Source organism: Arachis stenosperma, chromosome 9 (assembly GCF_014773155.1).
Source record: "Arachis stenosperma cultivar V10309 chromosome 9, arast.V10309.gnm1.PFL2, whole genome shotgun sequence".
Lineage (NCBI taxonomy): Eukaryota > Viridiplantae > Streptophyta > Magnoliopsida > Fabales > Fabaceae > Arachis > Arachis stenosperma.
In genome coordinates, this window is record NC_080385.1 from 26,187,543 (window position 1) to 26,211,670 (window position 24,128).

At 34.9% G+C, this 24,128-nt stretch overlaps 3 protein-coding genes across 5 annotated transcripts; 2 read left to right on the forward strand and 1 right to left on the reverse strand.

Annotated features, from left to right (window-relative positions):
* Positions 1-973: 973 nt before the first annotated feature.
* LOC130948260 (uncharacterized) lies at positions 974-4,218 on the forward strand. Of its 3 annotated transcripts, none has more exons than XM_057876967.1 (7): positions 974-1,053; positions 1,599-1,664; positions 1,864-1,911; positions 2,319-2,379; positions 2,462-2,596; positions 3,439-3,606; positions 3,724-4,218. In XM_057876967.1, the coding sequence occupies exons 2-7, from the start codon at positions 1,636-1,638 to the stop codon at positions 3,766-3,768; spliced, it is 486 nt and encodes a 161-aa protein (XP_057732950.1). In that variant the 5' UTR covers positions 974-1,053; positions 1,599-1,635; the 3' UTR covers positions 3,769-4,218. The 3 variants fall into 3 exon arrangements, with proteins under 3 accessions (XP_057732950.1, XP_057732951.1, XP_057732952.1); XM_057876968.1 differs by having other exon boundaries at positions 991-1,053; positions 1,564-1,664; XM_057876969.1 differs by lacking the exon at positions 974-1,053 and adding an exon at positions 1,076-1,314 and having other exon boundaries at positions 1,564-1,664.
* LOC130948259 (protein translocase subunit SecA, chloroplastic) lies at positions 3,780-19,513 on the reverse strand. Its single transcript, XM_057876966.1, has 20 exons — positions 18,897-19,513; positions 18,472-18,544; positions 18,159-18,365; positions 17,746-17,849; positions 17,461-17,640; positions 16,290-16,508; positions 10,131-10,244; positions 9,934-10,047; positions 8,889-9,056; positions 8,467-8,642; positions 7,827-7,893; positions 6,506-6,652; positions 6,243-6,338; positions 6,096-6,164; positions 5,836-5,937; positions 5,506-5,757; positions 5,352-5,419; positions 4,677-4,794; positions 4,280-4,519; positions 3,780-4,181 (listed from the first exon to the last, which is right to left on the reverse strand). Exons 1-20 carry the CDS (start codon positions 19,314-19,316, stop codon positions 4,044-4,046), a joined length of 3,072 nt encoding a protein of 1,023 aa, XP_057732949.1. The 5' UTR covers positions 19,317-19,513; the 3' UTR covers positions 3,780-4,043.
* Positions 19,514-21,813: 2,300 nt separating this feature from the next.
* LOC130949281 (uncharacterized) lies at positions 21,814-22,265 on the forward strand. Its single transcript, XM_057878047.1, has 2 exons — positions 21,814-21,966; positions 22,071-22,265. Exons 1-2 carry the CDS (start codon positions 21,814-21,816, stop codon positions 22,263-22,265), a joined length of 348 nt encoding a protein of 115 aa, XP_057734030.1.
* Positions 22,266-24,128: the final 1,863 nt, after the last annotated feature.

Here is a 24,128-nt window from a genome sequence, read left to right on the forward strand (position 1 = left end):
GGATTCTCTTTTTCCTTAATTCTTTGAAATTTTATGGACACTAATATTTCTTCAAGCATATCTACTATAGAATTTAATTGTGGGTTAAAAGTATGATAAAGATGTGGGGAATCATTTCCATGGTAGCATTTTTTAAAAATTCCATGTGAAAAATAAGTTTTTTCAGGTTTTTGAAGTCCTTCAATAAAACTTATAGTAAAATAAAGATTTTGAGAGAAATCATTTTGTATTGATTTTAAGAATTCAGTGTCATTACAATTAACATTGGTTAAAATCATTAATTTTTGATCTATTAATTTTGATAATTTAATTATTTCTTCTCTTAAATCTTCTAATTTACTTTTTTCCATTAGGTGACGCTTTTCTTTGTGAAGAGTTACGGTTTTAAGTGAAAAGTGTAGTTTTAGAATGTGTGGTTTGGATTTTGCCACGTAGGTACATCTTTAAAACAACATCTTTACCATATATTTCACCATGTTTATATAATACCCGACCTAAAATTGAGAATTATCCCATTCATGTGACAAAAATAAAATTATATGGGCTTCTTTGGTGAGTTTTTTTTTAAAAAATCTTTTTTTTGAGTTATTTTTTTAAAAATTAAAAGATTTTATAAAAAAATTAAAATAATTTTATATTTAAATATTTTATGTAAAAAAAAATTTATTTATCAATTATGTTTGAATATAATTATATAAAAATATTTTTTATTTATTAATAAAAAATATGTTTTTAACAAAAAAGATTTTTTTAAAAAATATAATTTACAGTTTTTTAAAAAAATATTTTTTTTATTTTTTTTAATATTTTTATTTTTACTATTAAAAATTTATCAAATACACTAAAAAAAAAAATATTTTTTATTAAAAAAATTTTTTTTATCAAAATAATGAAACACAAACAAACTGTATATTACAATTAATGTTATTAATTAAGGAAAATTATATAAATATTACTCTGCCCAGTGCTTTGTGCCTCACTATCTCTGTTGTTCATATTGTCGCTGCTCTCTCAACCTTGGCTTCGGCGGATTGCTGTTGTCGCGTAGTTCAGGTAGGCTCCTCCATCTCAGCCTAGTCTTCGGTGGATTGAATCTGTTTTGAATGAATGAATCTGTTCGAAGCTCTTTCTTTCTCTGCGCTGCTCATGTAGTCATGGCTGTTTCTGTCTTATGAACTTGTGACTTGTGACTGGGTGGCTTTTGAGTTAGACTTGTTATGATTCAACATCATTTATGTGTTAATTGGTTTATTTGAGACTTATGAAAATACGAGTATATTTACTTTCCTTCTACACCAGCTTTCTGAATCTGAGGTAGAAACTACGAGTTTACAACCTTGCACTCTTGCTTCTTTCTTTATTTTCTTTCCAGCGTATTTGTACAGTTTTAATTAAGATATTTATATTTTCAGATCTTTCCCCCTGTTTTGCTTCTTCTCTTCGTGTTTATTTCGTTAATATTATTGAGGAATTTACCCGCATTGGTGTGTTATTGGAGAGCTATGAAAATTCTTTTAGCTATTTACACGTTTTGTGAATTGATTAATTTTTCTTTGTTGTTAGTTTCCTTCTCTGAATATAGTTTCCTGTTACTGAAGGCACTCAATTTGAGTCTGAAATTTCTGAGAGTAGAAAATGCCCAGTAAAGCCAGTACCGAAAATATGTATGCAGCACTCCTTTTTCTTGGTATATTATATTATATTATATAAGTATCATTTTCCTATTGTATATGTTCAGCCTGTAAGTTGTAAAAAAATTATAGCTAGTATATTTTAACTCATAATTCTATTATTGTTAAGTGTCCTTATGCATCAACATTTTCTTGGACTAAACTGTAATTTAATCTTTGTTGCAATCTGCAGCTGCTATGAAGGAGAGCAGCTTGCCAGTCTGCTGCAATCAACTAAGAGGTAGAATTCATCGATTTTCTAGTGCCTTCTCACCTGTGCTTTGATTTCAAATTTCTGTCCATCTTTGTGTTCTGTGGATTAAGGAGAATGTTTAACGGTAAGAAAGCAATCAGTACAAAGTCACTCACAAAAACACATACAAAACTGGTACAGGTGCTATGTGGTTTTATCCTTACCGCTTTATTCGTCTATTTAGTCTTTGTACTTTGTATTTAAATAGCAAAGCTTTCTTCCAGCATGATTTTCTCGACAATACTGTTTAGTGAAGCCAAGGTTATAAAACCACCGATGATTTAATGTTATAATGTGTGAAGTACTGAATTGCTTCCTGCTTATCGCGGAACTAATCAATAAATAGTACATATATTCTCTCAGCTATTCTGACATGTGGTTACTCCAATGAGCAGGGGGATCAAATTAGCGAGACGCACGGATGGAAATTCTTTGCCAGAAAAGATATGGCTAAAGGTTTGTCTTTAAATTTGTTAATGGGACCTTAAAATGTATGACAAATTTAGCATGAAGCTTACATACCTATGGTTCCTTGCAGCAACAGTTTTCTATTGGGGTTAATGACGTAACCCGGGTCCTTGAACGAATGAGACCATGCACTGAGCTGGGAAAGTCTGCTCAACTTCCCCCTTTAATCTGCAGCACTCATAAATCACCTTCGGTTAAACTTCAGGTTGAGTTTCTGTATTCTGCTACGTAGATCATATGAATGGTTAACTTTTTCTTTTAGGAAACGAAAGTTGAAGCAAAACCCATAGGAGCTGTATCCCAATTGATGATTGGTTTGACATGATGTCACCCTTTCTCTATGTTAGATTTACTCCACAAAAAGACTTGGTAGCTTTATCAACCTCATCACAAATTGATCTAGGCACCGAGTGAATAGGAAGGCATGACATAAATTGGAAGAGATGATACAAGATATTTAGCAAGATTCAATTTTCCAGTCTTGTTAAGTAATTTGCCTTTCCAAATGATTAATCTTTAATTTTGTCAACAATGAAAGAAAAATTACTTTTATTAGGCCTCCTGGTTAATGAAGGGAATCCAAGATGGTCTGTTGCAAAGAGAATTGAAGAGATAGATATAAACAATCTTTTTCTGTGCCTGGAAACGACAGCAGAGCACATGCTCTAGACTTCTGCAATTGAATTCTAAGTCCTGCTGTTTTGCAAAATAAATCTCAAAAGCATCATCCACAACCTTCACTTGATTAGCAGAAGCACCCAAAAAACCAAAATATGTTAATCATTTATTAATGATGATAACCACTTAGTGACTAATGCACATATGGAAGTGGCAACCTTGTTTTCCATATGCCAATTCGATTAGTTCTTATTTTAAATAAAATAGAATATCGAACGAGATAATTGTAATACATAATGTTTAGCATGAATGAATGCTGTGGTTTGTATTGTGTACCTCCTGGCTCCTTGAGGGTGTGGTTAAGTACTTCAGTAGTTTTGTTTTGTTTCCCTGAATTGACATTATTTACATTCTTGGTTACTTATGCAGGCTGTCCTTGTAGCTTCCGATACTAAGCCAAATTGGTTGACTAAGCATCTGCCAGGTTTGGCTTCATCAAGAGGGGTGCCCTTAATCTTTGTTAAAGATAACAAAGGTGGTTCTTTGAGATTAGGTGAACTTGTTAAATTGAAAACTGCCATTGCTATTGGAATTAAGGTGAGGTCTTTTTCTCGCAATAGATTCCAGAGTTTTGTACTTATGTTCACATAGTTTCTCGCAATAGATTCCATATTTTGAGGCTTGATTCACTTATTGATCTTTCAACGATTTCAGGAAAAAGGGAACTCCATCAATAAAATTTATGAAGATATACTTTAAAAGGCAATGAATTTAAACATGGAAAAGACAGGCCAGATTTCACTGCTACATTTGGCGAACAAATTGAGAAGAGTGACATGCCCCAGCCATCTAAATGAATGGCTATAAGTTTATAACCCATTCTTGAACTTGTATTCTAATGTAGTTCTTTATATCTAGACTAGATACATGTTACATTTTTGTCATTTACAGTCATGGTCTATTGTACATTAAACTTTACATGCAAGCAAATCAGCGCCAGATCTTTAGTTATATAACTTTGTGGCGTGCTGGAATTATGCGCTAGCACTTGATGTTGAAGGTTCAACACTACCAACTGGATCGGCATTGGTATTAGCTTTCCGTGCATTTGGTTTCTCTGATTTCTGATTCCCCTTTTTGTCCTGATCTTGTTTTACCCGCACGGGTTGGAACTGCCAAATGCAATAATATAAATAACGGTTTAAGTCATGTATATTTCAAATGCTGCAACTAAAACAAAGAATGTATATGATGGAGGTCTGATGCAAACCTGATATATGGAATAGATAACATTTCTTCTAATCTGTGCCATCATCTCCAAGAAAAGGTTATATCCTTCAAGCTTATATTCAATAAGTGGATCCCTCTGTGCATACCCTCGCAAGCCTACAGCTTGCTGAACAAATTTTAGTGCTTGAAGATGTTCTTTCCACAAGCGATCAATATTGCTCAGAATCAAGAATCTCTCAGCTTCTTTCATCAAACCGGGTTCTTGTTGCTCCACAATATCCTACGGCAACATTTGTAATAATGAGATGCAAAATGAAAAAATAAAAAAAGAATTATGTCTCATCCGCTAAAGAAATGCCAACTTTTCAAATTCAATCCTATGTATGATGATAGACATCTTTGGACTAGTCAGGAAGATTTAATGTTAAGTAGCTGACCCTTTTCTGCAAATATGCTTCACGACCACGGAGACGGAGATAATTTTTCAGCTCTTCATAATCTGAGCAATTGTTCCTCAGCAAATCAGGGGTTAGATCACTCAGAAAGTAGCAATACCTGAGAGAGAGAGAGAGGATCATCCAAATGTCTATTGTCAGCAAAATGAATAGATCTGGACTACACAAAGTCATGCACAGGTTATGAAACATATCAAAGATAACCCATGATGTCCCCCCCCCCCCCCCTTTCTCTCTCTCCCCCCTTTTCTCTCTCTCTCTCTCCCCCCTCCTCTTTCCTCCTCCCACCACAAGTAAAAGGGATCTTCTAAGTTTTGCATGCACTTGCGAAAATTTAATCCTTTATATGCATCAACACACTGAATGATATGCTCCATAACCTTGAAAAGATGTTGCATCATTAAGCTAGGTAGTCATAGTACAATTACCCTGCAATTGCTAATCCAGTGCAATTCAATTGAGCACTATACGATCATAATATACCAGGCAGAATGAAACAAATGACAGGTAAGTTGCTTTTGGCAGTACCAGCTTCTAGAAACATACTAGTAAAAAACAAAGATATTTCATGAATGCGCTATATGAACAAGATTAAATTCCAGCTCATGACTTAACCAAACACCGCATCAAGCAAGAGGATCAGATTATTTCACTTACTGCTGAATTTTTGCAATTAAGCTTTCAAGATCCCAGCTGTCTCTTGGAGTATCAGAACCAATATTTGCCTAATTCAAAATTCAATTCATCATCATATTGCCCAAGAAGGCAAGAGGTCACAATATAAATGAAATTGTTATTAATTAAAACTTACCTCTATAATATCATCCATTGTCAATTCAGCATATTCAATAAGAAGAGACTGAAGATTCTCAGATTCAAGTGCTCGTCTTCTCTCTGTATAAACACGATCTCTTTGGCTGTTGAGCACTTCATCATACTCAAACAACTGTTTCCGAATGTCAAAGAAGTAGTTCTCCACTTTCCTTTGGGCTTCATCTAATGCTTTAGTCAACATCTTTGACTCAATAGGTAGGTCCTCAACTCTGAAAGCTCGCATGAGACCCTACACATTCACACTGTTACTAATAATATTTCTGGTGATCAATGACCCTGCACAGCAGCTGCACATCAAATAGATTACCTGAATTCGGTCTCCACCAAATATACGAAAAATGTTATCTTCAAGACTTAAGAAAAAGCGTGAGCCTCCTGGATCTCCTTGTCTGCCACTTCGACCACGCAACTTAACAAATAGAAATTGAAGTTTCAAGTATAACTACTTATTCAACAATATATCCATGAAAGGAGTTGTGAATAGGGGCTATGATAGCTGAGAATTATAAAAGGCATTTGGCTGTGTAATGCCAGAAGCTATTCCCAAGAAAGGGAAAGAATGCAAACCTGATTATCAATTCTCCGGGACTCATGACGCTCTGTGCCAACTACATGCAGTCCACCAGCTGCCACAACCTAAAGTCACAATTATTATTAAAACTTTGCTAAGGGCAATAGATTTAGTATAGAGGTAGTCAAGTGTAAAACATTAACCTTCTTCCTCTCCTCCTCAGTAAAGACTTTATATTCCTTAACAATTTCCAGAAATGCATTTCTCAGCTCAGCAATGACTTCATCTTGAGCAGGCCCCTACATAAACATACATGATTTAATGACACAAGATTAAAACTTTGCTCAAGTGATATCAAGAAAGAAGAAAACACCACTTAAGATATTCTTTTCGGAAAATTCATTAATAACGCATTCTCAATTATAGTGTTAATTCGATAAAAGCATGATCATCATCATCGTGTCACCTTCTCACATGAATAGGATAGGCGCTCCTCTGCTTCAAGCTCAGTTAGTGATCTCTGTCCCCACGTTTTAACTGCTAACTGCACCGCCTTCTCAGCCAACTCAGTATTTTTAGTTGATAGTTGACATGGAAACAACTTTTCATTCACCTGGATATTGATATGTTCATGGGTTTCAGACCAGTTATTGCTGGATAAAATATAAGAAAAATAAAATTCAAACAAACCCTTTTAACTTCGAGTGTTTTTGAACCTTCACCCTCTCAACTAATGAAAGTAGGTATTAAATACTCAACTTTAAAAGTTACAATTTTCATCCAATATATTTAACTGTAATTGGTGAATATGCATGTGGAACTTTAACATTTTATTTATATATTCATATAAATCCTCAACTAAAATATTTCGAATAAAAACTTTCTAATTTGAAAATAAATTAACTGATCCTTTTACAAATTTGGGAATAGAGCTGACCAAAAATTGGATCTCTTTCCCCACCGTATATATTTCGCCTTCATCATTCAAACTTCATCAGCAATTGCTTTGTTTGATTTGTTAGTAACAACTTTTCTCTAGGTTCCCCTCATTTGATTTCACTGCACATGGAGAGACAGAGAGTGGCACACTGCAGTAGGTTATAAACCTAAGCTGAGCTGGCTGTTTCGGTCATAGATAGATTTAATAAGCTAACCTTAAAGTTCTGATTAAATTCCACCAGAAATGAAATTGCCTAACTGCAGTTGCATTTGATTTGCCTAAAGATTCTCAGTGATGATTACTCTTTTGGGGCACTAACAGATGGAAGTGTTGACAATAATCTCAATCACATTTCAGTCCAATTTCTTTCATTTGTACTAGGGTTGTGATTTCCTATTGACGATGAGTTTTAGTACATCTTTTATTTGATTATTCAAGAACATGTTATTTTCAGTTATAACATACAAAAGAATTAAAATGCACATGCCTAACATATGAAAGTTAACAAAATATTGACTGGAAAGTTAACTGCAATAAATTTTAAGAGTTTGAGTATCAAATGGCCAATAACTGGAAAAGTGGGTGTTAATGCAATTCATTCGAAGTTGCAGGGTATGTTTGCATTTAGATCAAGCTCCTCTAAAGTGAAGAAGTTGGTAAAGTGAGAAAGTGAGAGCCTAATCACCCTTGAGTCAAGGGAGTGGGGTCACACGATAGAAATTACAAATTCAATAGTAATTAACCCCTTACTTTGTCACTTTACAATTTTCCTCATTAGAAGATCTTTTTCCTTGCATGTCACTCCTATATTACAATTCAATTTAGTCATAACAAGGACAGCACCTACCTTCCAAGTCTTTTTGGGAAGAGGTTTCTTTATTGATACATAGACTCCATCATCTGGCTTGACAACTCTGCAATCATATATTACGAAAAAGAATGAAATGCATGCTTGCAAGGACCTCCAGTTGTTTGAAGAGGAACTTTCAGTTCTAATGCATGATACGTTGATTCTTTCTAACTTGCTTGTTGGTTGTATCAATGCAATGTAAATACAAAATTCCGCAAAGTTTATGAGTCTAATGGATCTAACTTGGGAGAAACCAAGAGATGCCAAGAGAGTTAATGGTTGGTAGGCCACAGGGAAGACAAATTTAAGGTCTTTATAGTTATTATTCCTATTCCTATAATGGTAAGAACATCTACATAGACCATTTTATATAATTTTAATTGTCTTTGTCATTGAGATTGTACCTTGAGAAAGTTTAAATCATCCTAGAACATACATCAAATGAAATAGTTTTGCATGAAGCATTGATAAAAAAAAAGTATTTTGCACAAGTGTTGCTCTTCTGGATCATTCTACGAACTTTTCATCAACTGGCATAAAATTGCATAGGACAAGTAATCAACATACAACCTTCCACCTAAAGACCCTAAGCCATTCCACTAAACTAATTCTTCTTTCATTTAGAAATAGAAAATACCTAGGCATCAGTATCTCACGAAGCTTTAATCTTGCCATAAATTCAGCATTACCGCCAAGAATTATATCTGTCCCACGACCAGCCATGTTGGTAGCAATTGTCACGGCCCCAAGCCGACCACTCTGAGCTACAATCTCTGCTTCCCTCTCAACATTTTCTGGTTTTGCATTAAGAACCTTAAACAATACAGGGACAGGGTTCATTATATTATATCCAAAAAACTATCGGATTAAAAAGAACAGTTTCTATCATTATGTATAACTCTACTCTTTCAACTAGAAGAACAATTATTAATAGCGGCATCCGATCGGGCAAAGAATACACTACCCTTCTCCATTAAAGACATTCAACACAGGTAAGATTAAGAAAATAATGTGCGCTCACATCTTCCAACATCCCCATTAAAACGAAAAAGACTTTACCTCATGTGGAATTCCAGCTTCTTTCAATTGCTCTGACAAAGAATCGCTCTGCTCCACACTGGTGGTGCCAACAAGTACTGGACGACCAGTTTTATGCATTCTAGAGATTTCCACTACAACTGCTCGCCATTTCCCACTAGTTGCCCTAAAAACTACATCAGATTCATCCTGAGAAGAAAATAAAGGCTCATTAGACATGATAAAACTCTTCAAGTTTTTTGTCAAGAAATATATTATGAAGAGAAGAATGGCAGTACATGGGAGGGTAAGTGATACTCCCTACAAAAGGGGAAAACAAGCATACTACAGTTGAGAGGACAAGATACTCCTTAAATAAGCAAAAAGCAAGCAAACAAAAAATACTATCAATGAAGCATAACTTTTGAATTACTAATGAAGGGAATGATGATTAAAGACGAGAGGACAAGATATACACCTTATAGAAGCAAAAACAAACAAAATAAAATACTACCATTGAAGCATAACTTTCCGATCTCTAAGCATTTAAGGGAAATGCCTCTAAATATATCATGGGCTTTACACCAAATAGAGACAAAAATCTACAGTACACCCATCCTGCAAAAGTTGTTTGTCTGAAAAATCTATCAACGACAGTGCAGAAGTTAGACACCAATTAAATACTCCAAACAACGGCTTATATAGCACATTGTAACAAAGAGCCTCCTCGCTTTCCCCGAAACCAGAAAAACTAGTAAATGGGAACTAATCTAGAATAGCAACGCACACCTAACACTCACCAAAGATATCAAAACACAATATTCAAACAAAAGCATCATATTCAATGTGTGTAGTAATAATAAATGTGGGATTGGTCAAGATAGTAAGTACATTGGTTTCTTATCCAATGGTCTTGAATTCAAGTCTTAGGAAAGGCAAAAATATTTTATGGTATTTTAATATATAAAAAACAGTATCTTGACAACTACTTCATCTTGCGAAACTCTAATAAGTAAAAGCCAATACTCCATGTTTCACATTGCAAAAGCCATGATAGTGGTCTATGATTGACAAGCAAGATTTAAACCTTTCTTATCATAGGTTTATTTGTTGGAACGATTGTAACTTTAAGCTTGTAAATGCTCTCAAATTCTGTGCTTTCTGTTGCTGCTGTACCAGTCATACCACAAAGCTTAGGAAACTGCAAAAACACAGATTAAAAAGCATCAAGGTAGTTTCTTAGGTAAATGAATTCCTGATTTCTGAAAATGAAACATTTCCAACCTGCAGAAAGAAATTCTGATAACTAATGGAAGCCAGTGTAACTGTTTCATTTTGAATTGGTAGCCCTTCCTTTGCTTCAACTGCTTGGTGAAGTCCATCACTCCACCTTCTCCCCTATCAATAAAGAAAAATTGAATTTACAGAAGAACAAAATGTAAATAAAAATTACTTAATGCTTGAGATGTCAACAAAATTTACTACTAAAAATTTTGAAGATAAGATATTGTGTCTTCATATTAGTTTCGTTCTTTGTTTAAATAGTGACGTCCATTGAAATAGTACATTTGATTTGCTATTAGCAAGAGAGAACATATAACAATCATGTTGACTAGATCAAATCAAAATCAGATTCCTAATTCCTTTCATAAATCTTTTATGTAAATAGAATTAGTTATAAATCTTTTCCTTTTTTGGTTTAGCTTAATTTTAGAGATTTTATGATTTGAAATCTTTCTTTTATTTTAGACAAGTATTTTTTCCTTTTTTCCCATTTTCTAGTTATTTCTATTTCTGTAATTCCTCAATAAAGAGGATGATTCCCTGTACATTTGAAATAACATTATATTCAAACACTTCAACTTGGTATCAGAGCAGAATCTCCACACTGTGCCTCTAATTTATAACTATGGCTTACAGTTCCTCGGTCATTAATCTTGAACAGAAGGAGAACACCACTCTTACTCCATCAAATTTAAAATCTGAGCAATGGGTACTAGTTAGTGGTGACTCCCATTCAGTTCAAATCACCACATTTCGACTCAATGGGTCAAACTATCTTTAGGTGGTCTCAATCGGTTCAGATGTACATCCGTGAAAGATGGAAGATTAGATATCTCACCGGTGAATGAAGCCAGCCTAATATCACTGACCCACAATATAATGTGTGGGATACCAAAATTCCATGGTGATGACATGGCTGGTGAACTCAATGGAGGAAGATATCAGTAGTAACTATAAAGAATTGTGGGATAGTGTCAAGGAAATGTATTTTGATGTTGGGAATAAATCTTAGATTTATGAACTTACTCTAAAAGCGACAGAAATTCAACAAGGGAGTGACATCAAATATTTTCACACATTGGAGCGGGTGTGACACAGTGGCAGGATCTTGACCACTTCAATAACTACAAGTGGAATTCAGCCACTGATGCTAAACACCACCAACAAACAATGGAAGAAGGGAGGATATTCCAATTTCTTGCAGGCCTCAATGTGGAACTAGATGAAGTTCGTGGCAGAATTATTGGAAGAGCAATCCTACCCTCAATTGGAGAAGTATTTACTGAAGTTAGAAGAGAGTAAACTCGTAGACCTGTGATGATGGGAAAAGGCAAGACTGAACAGACTTCTTTAGAGTCTAATGCACTCTTAGTGACACCTGCTACACTTAAAAATTCATCAAATCAGAAGCACCCTCCAATCTTTGGTGTGACCACTACAATAAACCTCGTCACATCCGAAAAACCTGCTGGAAGATTCATGGAAAACCAGCACATCTTAAAGGCGGCAAACCTGGTCTCAAAATACGTTCTACCCCAACTGCTCATGAGGGTGAAAAATCATCATTGAGTAAGGAACAGGTTGAGCAGCTTATAAGGCTGTTGAATTTCAGTTTTGTGTCTAGTACTCTAAGTGGTTCTTTGGCTCAAACAGGTAATTTTAGTATTCCTATGTCCCTTAACTTCACCTCAAACTTGAATGCACCATGGATTGTCGATTCAGGTGCATCTGACCATATGACCAGTCTCTCTCCTTTATTTAAAACTTATTCTCCTTGCTTTGAAAATGGCGGAGTGCATTTGGTTTTATATGCGACAAAAAAGTGCCTTTAAAACTTAAAGGTAAATTCTATCGCACCGCTATAAGACCGGCTATGCTTTATGGTACGGAGTGTTGGACGACCAAAAGGGAGCACGAATATAAGCTGAGTGTGGCAGAGATGAAAATGTTGAGATGGATGAGTGGTCATACACGATTGGATAAAATAAGGAACGAATATATAAGGGAGAGAGTTGGAATAGCACCCATTGTGGAAAAGACGGTTGAATCGTATCTCAGGTGATTTGGACATGTGAGAAAAAGACCGATAGAACACCCAGTCAGTAGGGTGGATGAGATGGAAGATGGACAAAGGGCGAAAGACAGAGGAAGACCTAAGAAGACCATCCATGAGGTGGTCAAACGAGATCTATATGTAAACAGTCTCTCTGTAGACATGATACATGACAGAGCACAATGGCAACGTTTGATTCATGTAGCCAACCCTACCTAGTGAGACAAGGCTTTGTTGTTGTTGTATTTTCCTTACTTTGAAAATGAGAAAATTAGAGTTGCTGATGGTAGTTTTTCATCTATTGCTGGAAAAGGTACAATTAAATTGTCCAAAAACATTAACCTAAGAAATGTTCTACATGTACCAAAGCTTTCTTGTAATCTTCTCTCTATTAGTAAAATCTACAAGTATTCCAATTGTGCTGTGACATTCTTTGATACTCATGGTATTTTTCAGGAATGGACATCGAGGAAGATGATTGGCAGTGCTAAGATGATGGATGGACTCTATCATTTTGAGGATATTTCAGAGTATAAAATTTAGTGGTATAAGTTCTATACCTATAAAGGACCAAATAATGCTCTGGCACAATAGACTAGGATACCCTAGTTTCCCATATCTCAAACATTTGTTTTTAAGTTTGTTTAATAATATTGATTCTTCCTTACTTAAATGTGAAAATTGTATTCGTTCAAAGAGCCATAAAGTTTCTGATTATTCTCAACCTTATCATGTATCTAAACCTTTCCACTTGATTCATAATGATGTATGGGGTCCATCGAAAATAACAACTCAATCACACACGATTATGTTGGATCTATCTCATGCATGAAAAATTTGAGGTTTCTAAAATTTTTCAATATTTTTCAACAATGGAAGAAACACAATTTGACACAAATTTCAATATTAAGAAGTGATAATGACACTAAATACTTTAATAAAAATCTTGGTGAATTTCTTCAAAAGAAAGGTATTCAACATCAATCTGCATGCCCCAATACACCCCAACAAAATGGCATTGCTGAAAGAAAGAATAAACATCTTGAAGTAGCACGTGCCATTATGTTTGAGGGTAATGTTCCAAAGTATTTATAGGGAGATGCTGTCCTAGCAATAGCCTATCTCATAAATCGAATGCCTACACGTGTTAAATTACTGCACACCGTTGGATATTTTCAAAAAGAATTTTTTAGCATGTAAATTGCATTTTGACTTACCTTTAAAAGAATTTGGTCGCACTGTGATTTTGCATACACCTTCATATCAAAGTAAACTTGATCCAAAGAAAAAAAAAAAGCATTTTTATTGGCTATTCCCCAAGTTAAAAGGGTTATAAATGTTTCAATCCACACACAGAAATTTCATATAAGCATGGATGTTACTTTTTTGGAACATGAAACCTTTTTTCAGAAAAATTCTCTTCAGGAGAAGAGTCTAAGTGAAAAAATTTTTTGCATGAACCTTTACCCTCTCCTATCTTACATATTGAGGACAACTTTTACTGATCAAGTAAATTCTGAAACAATTGCAAAAAACGATGTGGAAACCAATTCTGAAATTGGGCCAGAATTAGCTGGAACCCAAACAAGAAAAGAAATACCAGAATCAGAAAAGGAGCTTTGATGTTATGTTCGGAAATAAGAAGACTAGAGACCAACCCATCATATCTGTACCAACCCAATCTGAAAACCCGGAAGCCGACCCCACTGTAGTACTTTAGGAACTTCTAGGTAAATCTAAAATTGTCACTTCTAATAATAACTTGTCAATAGCCCCTAGGAAAGAAACCAGAACCTACACCAAAAAGGTACTCAAAACCAACACCTCCTATTTCGAATTATGTCTCTTACCAAAATCTCTCAAAAACATCGAGCTTTTACTTCTAAAATTACAAATCTGTTTGAACTTAGGAACATAGAGGAAGCACTAGATGATAATTAGCAGTGATGGAAGAGTGACATGCACTAAAAAAAATAAAAAACTTGGGAGATTGTAGATTTGCCACAGAATACAAAATTGGTTGGCTACAGGAGGGTTTTCACCATCAAGTGCAATGCTGCTGGAAGCATAGAGAGGTATAAAGCTAGGTTAGTAGCTAGGGGATTTACACAAATCTATGGAGTAGACTATCGAGAGACTTTTGCTCCAGTTGCTAAAGTCAACTCTGTACAAATTCTCTTATCTCTTGCTGCGAATTACAATTGGCCTTTACATCAATTGGATGTAAAGAATGCTTTCCTGAATGGGGAGCTAGAGGAAGAGCTGTTCATGAAACTTCCACCTGGATTTGAGACTGAACTAGAGAGGAATAAAGTGTGCAAACTAAGAAATCTCTCTATGGATTTAAACAATCCCCAAGAGCTTGGTTTGAACGACTTGGAATGGTGGTGAAGGGAATTGGTTATGCTCAGTCAAGCTGACCATACACTTTTCTATAAACATTTAGCAGCTAATAAAACTACCATCTTAATTGTATATGTGGATGACATTATTCTGACAGGTGATGATATCTTGGAGCTAAAAGACTTGAAGGGAAAGCTTGCCAAAGCATTTGAAATCAAAGAACTTGGTTCATTAAAATACTTTCTTGGAATTGAATTTGCAAGGTCTAAGAAAGGCATTTTTATGAACCAACGAAAGTACATCCTAGATCTTTTAAAAGAGACGGGATTACTTAGTTGTAAAGCTGCTAAAACACCTATAGAGCCTAACTTAAAATTGAAGCCAGCTGAACCAAAAAATGTAATAGACAAAAGGAGATATCAACGGTTGGTAGGAAGGCTAATCTATTTATCCCATACACGCCCGGATATAGCCTTTGCTGTGAGCATGGTAAGCCAGTTTATGCCTTCACCTGGTCGAGAACACATGGATGCTGTCTTTAGAATCCTAAGGTACTTAAAGAGGTCGCCTGGGAAAGGGTTACTCTACAAAAAGCATAGACATCTTCAAGTAAAAGCCTATACAGATGCGAATTAGGCTGGAAATGTCATGGATAGGTGGTCAACATCTAGGTATTGTACTTTTGTTGGAGGAAACCTGATTAGTTGGAAGAGCAAAATACAGAGTGTTGTGGCACGAAGTAGTGCAGAAGCTTAGTTTAGAGCAGTGGCTCATGGAATATTTGAAGCACTGTGGGTAGAGAAAATCCTACAAGAACTAAAAGTTCCCATTTCTCCAACAATGAGGTTATATTGTGACAACAGATCTGCAATTTCTATTTCTCATAATCCAATTCTGCACGATAGAACTAAACATGTTGAAGTTGACAAGCATTTTATCAGGGAAAAGATTGAGAGAGGACAGATTTGCATCTCATATATTCCAAGCACGGAACAATTAACAGATGTTCTAACTAAAGGATTACCCAAGAAGACCTTTGATAGCATAATAAGTAAGCTGTCAATGAAGGATATCTTTAAGCCAGCTTGAAGAGGAGTGTTGACTAGATCAAATCAAAATCAGATTCCTAATTCCTTTCATGAATCTTTTATGTAAATAGAATTAGTTATAAATCTTTTCCTTTTTTGGTTTAGCTTAATTTTAGGAATTTTATGATTAGATTTCTTTTATTTTAGGCTAGTATTTTTTTCTTTTTCCCTATTTTCTAGTTATTTCTATTTTTGTAATTCCTCGTTCCTCTATAAAGAGGATGATTCCTTGTACACTTCAACTATCAGAATGTAATATAAATACCAAGCTCTTGGCATTATATTCACAAGCAAGTACGACATATTAAGAAGGAGGAAGCTCCATTATGGCATTACCAATTAATTTGAAGATATGGTAAAATATAAAATGTATCAAAACTCAAAAGGGAGGAAGCTCCATTAATAATTTGTATTTTAGAAAGGTATGGTGGATCGGTTTATAATGTAGACTAAAATAAAACGTGTGTCAAAACTTCAACTCAGTCTCAAACTAGTTAATTTTCATAACAACTATTGTTATCACAACAAATAGTTCAAAACGAAGAGATAATAATTACCACGTGCAATAAATCAAATAATACTAAGAAAATGTTATAGGTGCTACTATGCCTATTGTCTTTCCCTGGCAAATTATAGAATGTACTGTCATAAGAGAGTGTTAGAATGTCTGAATACCTGCATAACTCGACCAGTGAACTCATCGACAATTAGGACCTCTTTTCCACGAGTTATGTAATTTACATCTCGGAGAAATAGTTCTTTCGCTTTTATTGCATTTAGGATATATGAAGCCCACTGTTCTCGTGGATCGTATAAATCTTTGACGTTTAAAATTTCTTCAGCATCTTCATAACCTTGCTCAGAAAGTAGAACTGTCTTCTGTTTTTCGTCCACCTACAGTGACAGTTTTAGTAAAGATAAGATTAGAAGATTCACTTCTATTTTAATAAATTAAGCATCCACTCAAGCCATAAGAGAAGTTGTCAGCATACAAATTAAAGGTTGAAGTTGAATCATTTACCAAAAGAAATAATTCCAGACTGACTTTTTTCCTGAAATAGCTTAATGTATGCTTTTTTAGTTGCATTTTCATGCTTATTGGCATCTACAAAATCCCATTAAAGTCAATACATTTATTCCCCATCCTATCTTGTTTACTGTGTCCACTGTCCACCCATTATACACCACATATAACAGTCTTATTTCCTTCTTGACTTTTTACCACGCTATATTTAGTCAGGAGGAGTGCTAGGGGGTCAGTAACTTTTGTGATTTGTAGCCATCAAGTAGCCATCAATGATGATTTTAATGGTGTGAGATTTCATCCAATGGTTCACTTTTCTTTTGCTAGTTACATGCTGGCCATAATTTAATAAAGTTGTTGGCCCCTAGACTTTTCCTTTAGGTCTAAATACAACACTGTCGTTATTATGGTTCTGCATTAAAAATTTCCCTTTTCCATTTACATGTCACCACCAAAAGGGGGAAATATTAGTAAATGACAAAGCAATCCCTTCTATAATTTTCTAGCATAGGTAATATAGGATTATAGGCCCAAAAAGTAGACAGTCAGGCGATAAATAAATCTCTCTACTTTATACAAGATTGGCTGAACTTAAGTATGCCATATAACCTAGTTAATGCACATAGTTCCTAACTCCTGAAACCTATACAGAATGCAGAATACAGACTCCTCTTTAGATGCTAAATTTTCTTGTCAGTGTCTATCTAACAATTAGTCAGTTAAGCACTGAGGCAGAGAGAAAGGCAGAAAAAGTATATGATGATAACGTAATACTTTGCTATAGTTCAAAAAGCAAATATAGTTTAATTTTAGAAGACTTACAGTGTAGTGTATGTCTCGTTCAAAGGCAGCTGCTATCTTTGCAGCCTTATAATATCGATCACTAGGTTTTTCTGCAGGTCCTGATATAATGAGTGGAGTTCTAGCTTCGTCAATAAGGATGGAATCAACCTCATCAATGATACAGTAATTGAAACCTCTTACGACAAGCTCCTCAACACTCTGCAGATCCCATGATTTGAAGTTCAGTGTAATGTAATGGATAAAAACAACTATTTGCAAACCATATAGTAAATGCAAGTAATAAGTACAGGAAGAATTACTTTCCGTGGCAAGATTGTCTCTTAAGTAATCAAAACCAAGCTCGCTGTTGGTGACATATGTTATGTCACATAAGTAATTTTCCTTTCTTTGCTCACTTGTCATATTCTCTGCCAATGAAATTCGTTGTAAGCTAGCAACAATGGCATAGATTTAAAGCGCGGTGTGCATTAAAAAAAATTAAAAATATAAAAGCTCAATAAATAAAGAGCTGAGTAACATAAAATGCAGCCAAAATGAAATCAATATAAAATACATCATGAAATGGCTTAAAATTAGAAATGATAAAGAGGTTGATAACAAGGAAGCAAGACAGAATCATCAAAACAACCAATGCTCCAACTGACCAAAAAAGGATAATATACAGAAACATAATCTGATATAAAGGGGAAAGCAAAGGATAAAAATATGAGACATACGCTGGATGAGGCCAACCTTCAACCCAAGAAAGCGAGGGACTTGACCAACCCACTCACAATCTCTTCTAGCCAGATAATCATTAACGGTCACAACATGAACGCCCTTTCCAGTTAAAGCATTCAAATATGCTGGCAAAATTGCAACCAATGTCTTCCCTTCTCCAGTCCTCATTTCTGCTATCTCTCCCTTATGAAGAACCATTCCACCTACAAAAACCAAGCCAATTTAACAGCTTTTCAGCTAGAGCTCCAGTATCCTACCTGTGCAGAAAAATCCAAAATAGTTCAAACAAAGCACAACAAAAAGTTTCACCTATCAGTTGAACATCAAAAGGACGAAGACCGAGAACCCTTTTTGAAGCCTCTCTTACAACAGCAAAAGCCTCCTGGAATAATAAAACACCTGACTTCATCCATATCATTGCTTACAATAAATTTAAATATCAAGAAATTTAGAAGAAAAAAAATCAACAACAACAGCAGCAAAAATATTTCCTCGCTAGGTGCGGTCCAAAGTATGCTACAGTTTCTTATCACAAATTATGCATAAGTATAACAACAACAATACTTGCTACAATGTGCAACACTATTGAGGTAGTGAGTAGCAAGACAAACACTCTTGCTGTTAGATACTATGCGTGCACAAAAGCCATTTCCAATTTAAAAAGAAAAAATGCATATTTTAAGACGAAAAAAGAAACAAAGAAAGAAAGAAATGTCTTCAAATTTTGGACTAACAGGCAAGAGAGAATCGAGTGTTTGGCCCTGCTGCGCGCGTTCCCTGAGCGCAAAAGTCCTGTCCCTCAGTTCCGAATCTGACAGCGCAGAAATTTCGCGTTCCAAACCGTTTATGACATTAACAGTCGCAGCGTATTGCTGCCTCGTCGACTCTCCCGTATCAGTGCCCTTGAAGATGCCGCCTAGCAACCCTCCAAGGGACGCCACCGCACCCGATCGGCGCCTCCTGCCACGCCGCGCTCTGCTCCCGGATGCAGGAAACGATGTCGTATGTAGAAGCTGAAAGTCTCCGCGAAGAAAATTGGAACCCGCTAGGGTTACGGTTTTGTGGTGGTTACGACGGCAACCACTACTACTACTACTCTGTGCGTTGCTCCATGCTTTGGTGGTGAAAGAGGAACAGAGTGACGACGCTGCCATGCTTCTGTTCGGCGAAATTTGAGCTTCGAATTTGTTGTTATTGCCGCGGAGGAACGGGAATTTAGTGAAGTTAGTTTCGTTCTATTTATTATTTATTATTGGGTGTTGGAAGTGAAGAGAGAGTAACGGCAAGAGTGCTCTTTGCTCTCTGCTTCCGAGTTGGGATGGATAGCAGTGCCCACCGGTATCAGGGAGATAAGGTAAGGGGAATCTAGTGTGTGTGCAAGTCTATTTTGGAAACATGCACGTGACATGAGCTTTGTGGAGCTATCATAACACGTGGCATAACTAGTGTAAAGAGAAGATTAAGGATTAACTTTGTCCAAATTATTCCCAAAAAATTTCATAGATATTTTAATTTATAAGAGCAACTTTAATAGAATGTTTTTAAAATACAGAAAATAAAATATTTTTAAATTGAAATTTATATTAAAATTAATAAATAAAATAAAATTTGTCTCGTTATAAAGATAATATTATTTTAATAGAGAACTAATAAAAAATTATCATTTTATATAATTCTTTAAGTCACCAAAAAAAATTTTATATAATTCTTTTGTTTAGGTTTTTAATACAAATGTAGTTTAAATTGAACTGAGACAAACTATCGAAACGATAGATCTCATAAATACTAAAGTGATATTTTGTGAGACATAAAATATAATTAAAATGAAAGTTAAGATGAGGAATGCTCTAAACAAACTTTTATTCACACAAATTGGTTTCTCTTATTTATATTTATAGTAGTTAGAATTTTGATTTAATTTTTAAAATTTTTAATATTACAATTTTAAATAAATTGACTAATTTTACAAATTTTTTATTAAATTTAGTAATTTTACGATTTAAATTTTGTTATAATTTTATATTTTGCGTGTTTAATTTTACATAAAATTTTAGTTTTTTCTACTTTACTTTTGCTGCTCATAATCAAATTTTTAATATGTATAATGAATAAATAAATTTTTAATAAATTTATTATAAGATAATTAAATCTAAAAAATATCACTGTAAAACAAATTATCTATTTTCAAAACAATAAAGAGGCTACTATATTTGACAAAATCACTTTTCGAAGACTGTTGAAGAATAAATTTTTTTTTAAAAGGCCAAAATGTATGAGATTTCTTAAAAAATAGTTTAAGTGTTTATTTGTTATTCGACTAAAAATGTTCTAAAATTATCAAGTTGGAGTTAAAAGTATTCTCTAAACTTGTTAATGATAAAAATACTTTGAAAATATTTTTTAATGAAATAAAAATATCCATGTTAGGAAACTATTTTGATTTCTTAATTTATTTGTGAGCAATACATATATTAATTATAATCACAAATTATACTATTTCAAATTAAATGACTACTTATATAATGATGATCTCATTTATTGTTATAAATGCTAATTGAATAAGTCATTATTACTTTTGATTTGGAATTAATTGAGAATAAAACCGGATATTATCTTTTGTTCCTTATATAATTATCTTTTGGATTTTAGATATATTATCTTTTGGGCTTTAGATACTATTTTATTTGGGTTTAAGGGTTTAATGGGTGTCATGCTCAAATATAAATAGACCTACAGGATTTTGGTCCCCGATATACCAAAAGCTGCCTTTGTTGCTCTTTCCCCATCAAAAGAGTTACAGTTCAGCCGTCTAGAAATATAGAAGACTTTGGTTGAGGAAGATCGAAAGAACCACAAGATCCAAAATTCTTCCATCAATTTCTGACTCTTATGAATTCAGGTACGCTTCCGCATTATAATATTTTGGTGATTCAATATGAATGATCTGAGTTATAGAAATTAATTTATTCCAACAAGTGGTATCAGAGCCATCCATAATTTAATCATCGAAAATATTCGTTTTTTATTTTTTTATTATCGAATCAATATATATATGTATGTTGTTTACGTGGTAAAACCGTTGCACGCATATATATGAACTTGTTTGCGTTTGTGTGTGTGCATCAATGTATATATATATATATATATATATATATATATATATATATATATATATATATATATATATAAATTGATACGTATATATATTATTGATTGTTTGCGTTAAGCTTGCTTGCTCCTGTGTTTGCGTTAAGCTTGCTTGCTCCTTTTTCAACCATTTATATATACATATATATAATATATATTATTTGCGTTGAATCCGATTGTGTCTTCGGCCATTCATATATACATGTATAATATATATATGGGTAAACTATTATTTTGGTCCCTACGTTTGGGGTGAATTCTATTTTAATCCCCAACGTTTAAACTGTTCTATTTAAATACTAAAAAGATTTGATTTACATCAATCAAGTCCTTCCGTTAAGAGGATGTTAAATTATTGACGCCGTGTCCGACGTGGTAAAGTTGGCAGTTTGGCTGTAGTTAACAGTTGGAATTGGAAGCACGAAAAAAAAAAGAAAACAAAATGCAATCCGGTCCAATAAGTAAACCCTAATCCCCAAAGTTGATGTTCTTCGTCTGCTGAGAATGGCTACCCAGTCGTCCTCCCAAGGTTCGCGTAGCAGCACCAAGAGTCGTGGGAGAAGGAGGACTTGCTTCTGTGGAGAGAGACCGGTATTGCGCACGTCATCTACAGCGGAGAACCCAGGAAGAAGATTCTGGGGCTGCGTCAACTTTCAGGTGAGTCTCATCTTTTCTGTCTCTTGTTTGAAAATAGCATTGGGTGTAAGTGTTTGGAGGATCTGAAGTGTTTGGTGTGTTCGTGTTGGTTTGGTTGAGAACAGATAGGAGATGGATGCGATTATTTTGCTTGGGCAGAGCCTGAAGGACAAGATCCACAAATTCAAAGACTGAAGAACAAACCAAGCTCGTTGAAAGAAGAACTGCAGAAAGCTGAAAGGAAATTTGCATTAGCACTTGGTGTTGGAATTCTTGGATGGACAATGGCTGGGCTGCTGCTATGTGATCGACTTAATTGAGGTTTAGGGGGTTAGCATTTTGTTTATTTTTGCCATTCTGTTGTTGTCCCCTAGTTTGTAGGGAATGTCAATTGTTTAGGGATTGAAAAAATTGACATACAGTTGGGTGATAACAGTGATGTAAAGAGAATGAAATTTTTTTGTGGCTGTATGTGTAAAGGCATTTGCTGTAAACATTTTAAGGTTTTTGACTGAAATGAATTGCAATGAGTTCCTGTATTGTGACATACATTATTTGGCTCTGTACAAGTTTATTTTAGTTCCATCTACTAATAAATACAAGGCTTAATTTGCCAATTCACATAACTATGCTGCTGAAAATTCATGTAATTCATTAGATAATGGAGAAGTCTTAAAGTAGCTTCTCTTAACCATAACAATATCCAAACAAGCCTTAAATATAACCATGAAAAGGTAACAACACAAAAGAGATCAACATGACAGTAGTAGTCTTAAAGTAGGGTGTCTAAAGTATCACAGGGACATTAGCCCTTGGTCATTGACAGATTCATTACAAAACAGATGGTATCACTAAAATCTACTATGTTCTTCATCCCAATGCCTTCCAGGCCCTAGGTGGTGTTTTTGCCATGAACCTCAGGGTCCTCCTTGATGGGCTAGTGACTGTTGTTGTTGATGGTTGTGGTTAACTGGCACTGCTGCTGCATCTAGCTCTCTTGGATGATGTCTGTGACTCCTGGCTTCCTTCAACTTGTGTACTGCTCTTCCTCTTTGGCTGAAGTCTTGTTGCTGGTTGTGTTGTTGTCTTGGCAGGGATCTTATTGGGTTTTGGAGTCCTAGTTGTGCCAGCCCCTTTCTTGGCCCCTTTCTTGGCTTGTGCAGTTGCATTCTGCTCTAAACAGTAATAATAAATTGGGTTAATAGGATAGTATCAACATTCACATGTAAGGAATTGTAATCAAATTGACAATAACAACTTTACCTTTTTTGCTGCGGCCTCCATCTTACGTTTTCTAGGGCAGGTTCTTTTGTTGTGACCAAGTGCAAAACAATATGAACATTTTTGTTGTTGTCCAGTCTTGGATAACTTAGACAGTGGTCCATTATTGCGTGGCTCATCACCAGTCTTGTTCCTCCTCAGTTTTGGGCGCCCTATTGGTTTCCTAAACACTGGTGGCAGCACATCATCATTCTCAGTCTAGGACCAGAGATTTGGTCCATTCAGTGGGTAGATTACATGTTGGTAGCAGTCCACGTAGGTCTCTTTCCTATAACACTTGTTAACATCTAGACACATTTTCCTAATGCAACTCATGGCATGCTCACAAGGGTAACCTATTAGTTGAAATTTTCTACAGGAGCACTCATGTAAGTTTAAGTCCACAACAAACTTGGCTCTATTACCCTGACTGCTAGACACTTCATATTTGTCCCTACCAGCATATATGGCCAACCACTCCCCACCCTTATCAAACTCTCTTTCAATTTTCTTGTTTATTTTTGACAATATTTCTCCGGCATATGTGACTATACTTTGTCTGTTATCAGACCATCTATTCATTAGATAAACCCTAATGTCTTCTAGCATGGACACAATGGGTTTCTCTCTAGCCTCTACAATAACAAAGTTAAAACACTCACACATGTTGTTAACAAGTGTATCAACTCTAGGAAAATAATTAAACCTGGACTTGCTCCAATACTTGGCAGGGATCTCCATGAGATGATTATAAGCTCCTTGATCAACCTGCTGAATCTCCTTCATCCTCCTCTCTCATTCCTGGACATATGTTGCCTTTGCAGCCTTTCACATCATCATCTTTAGCTGAACACCTGGGAACCTTTTTCTGAAGTTGCTATATAAGTGCCTGACACAAAACCTGTGGTCTATGCCAGGCAGCA